Source organism: Chinchilla lanigera, unplaced genomic scaffold, assembly GCF_000276665.1.
Source record: "Chinchilla lanigera isolate Chin_1 unplaced genomic scaffold, ChiLan1.0 scaffold00130, whole genome shotgun sequence".
Lineage (NCBI taxonomy): Eukaryota > Metazoa > Chordata > Mammalia > Rodentia > Chinchillidae > Chinchilla > Chinchilla lanigera.
This window is the reverse complement of record NW_004955531.1, coordinates 724,316-725,951: the sequence shown is the minus strand read 5'-3', so window position 1 is coordinate 725,951 and position 1,636 is coordinate 724,316. Positions and strand designations below refer to the sequence as shown.

Sequence of the window (1,636 nt, the reverse complement as noted above, 5' to 3'; positions counted from 1 at the left end):
TTTCATGTTAACATGATTACTACAGGCACAGACTCTTCCAAAAGCCAGATACTGAATTAATGATGAGAATAAATGAGCCAGCGAACAAGACAGAGTTTATTATTATTTGATTACTATTTAATTTAATTTACATTCTTGCATCAGCTAATACCATCCAGGTATATCTCTCCGAACTTTACAAAAAAAAAGGAGACAAATGAAAATATGGCAAACAAATATTTTAGCATGTTGTGCTTTGCTATTACTATTTTAAGACCCCAGCCATATTTTGAGGGGTTCTTTAACAAATTTGCAGGAAAAATCTCCATTCCAAATCCATGCATTAATCCTAACAAAAATAGAGCAAGATTTTAAATGGTGTTAAAGAAATCCAAAATTAATACACATAAATTTGATGGCAACAGTAACTGTGTGAGTTGGTTAACTCAACAAATACTCTATCAAAAGGAAAAACATATGAAAGAAATTAAAGTATAACAGGAATATAGGAATATTTAATGACCTCTCTAGCTCCATGTCACTCTCCCATCACTTGCATGGTAGGACGCCTCCTCCTAAGTATAGTGAAATATTCGTGTTACTCTCACTGAGGGGCAGAGGGGCTGGACTTTGCCTTGCAACTTGCACCACATACACAAGCAGTGCAACGCCTGGCTGCAGCTCTGGCTTGGGCCATCAATAACTCCTCTCTCAGAGCCTCCGCATAATGGGTAGGGAAAGCTCTGGGGACGGTATCATTAATCTTGGCCAAAAACTCAAGGACTTTCATCTTGCTGGTCGCAGCGTATGCCCGTGGGCCCCACCGGAATTCATAGGATGGAGGGTCACGGTGAGGCACCTGCTGGTACACCAGATACCCTAACTTTATCAGATCTTCAGTGATGAACTTTCGTGGCTCACCAAAGATTATGTGTTCCTTCCCATCATAAATCTCCAAAACACTCAGGAATTCCCAGATCTCTGCTTCAGAGGCACTGTTGCCATTTAAGAAGATCACCCCAAGGAGAGGCATCATGAGCCCATTCACGGGAAAGCTCAAGTCACCAAAAGCGCTCACATTGCTGGAGCTCTCTAGCTTGGTGACAAAGTTGTAAGAGCCACTACCAGGCTTGCTTTCTACAAGCTCAAGGCCGAACAGTAGTTCGACCCGATCAGCAGCCATTTTGAGGATCTCAGGGTATTCCTGACGGAACCTTTTATGGATAATTTTTAGCATTTCTGCCTTCAACATGGGCTCTTTTATTTTATACCTGTACAGCAGGTAGTGCATCAGCATTCCTGCCTTCTTCATTAGGAGATTTTTCACTAAGCTCTCAGTAGAGCGTGTGGGCTTAGAAGTAGTTGCCCTTTCAGGCTTCCTGCCCTTAGCACCTTTCCCAGACCCTTTCTTTGAAGGGGCATCTGCAACAGGGGCAGTGGGTAGAGCTCCCTGCAACCTCTGGGGAAGGCCAGCTGCAGAGGAGCTGGCAGCATCATCTCCAGGGAGAGCAGAGCAGGAGGGGGCCTCCCCGCCCTGTGCCCCTGCAGCCGGAGCATCCTGGACAGACTGGGTCTCATTTCGGGCCTGGCGGCGTTTCTCCTGAGCACGGACCTTGCTCTTGTGTCCCCGGGGCATGATGACAGGTAGGCTGGTCAG

The 1,636-nt window shown here is 45.5% G+C and overlaps 1 protein-coding gene across 1 annotated transcript; it reads right to left on the bottom strand.

Moving 5' to 3' along the window:
* Positions 1-76: 76 nt before the first annotated feature.
* LOC102018640 (melanoma-associated antigen B1-like) lies at positions 77-1,622 on the bottom strand. The gene has a single exon (XM_005410133.1). The coding sequence runs from the start codon at positions 1,613-1,615 to the stop codon at positions 584-586; it is 1,032 nt and encodes a 343-aa protein (XP_005410190.1). The 5' UTR covers positions 1,616-1,622; the 3' UTR covers positions 77-583.
* Positions 1,623-1,636: the final 14 nt, after the last annotated feature.

What these genes read in the sequence shown, in the direction of transcription:
- LOC102018640 (XM_005410133.1), bottom strand. Translation starts at nt 1,615, where the DNA reads ATGCCCCGGGGACACAAGAGCAAGGTCCGTGCTCAGGAGAAACGCCGC.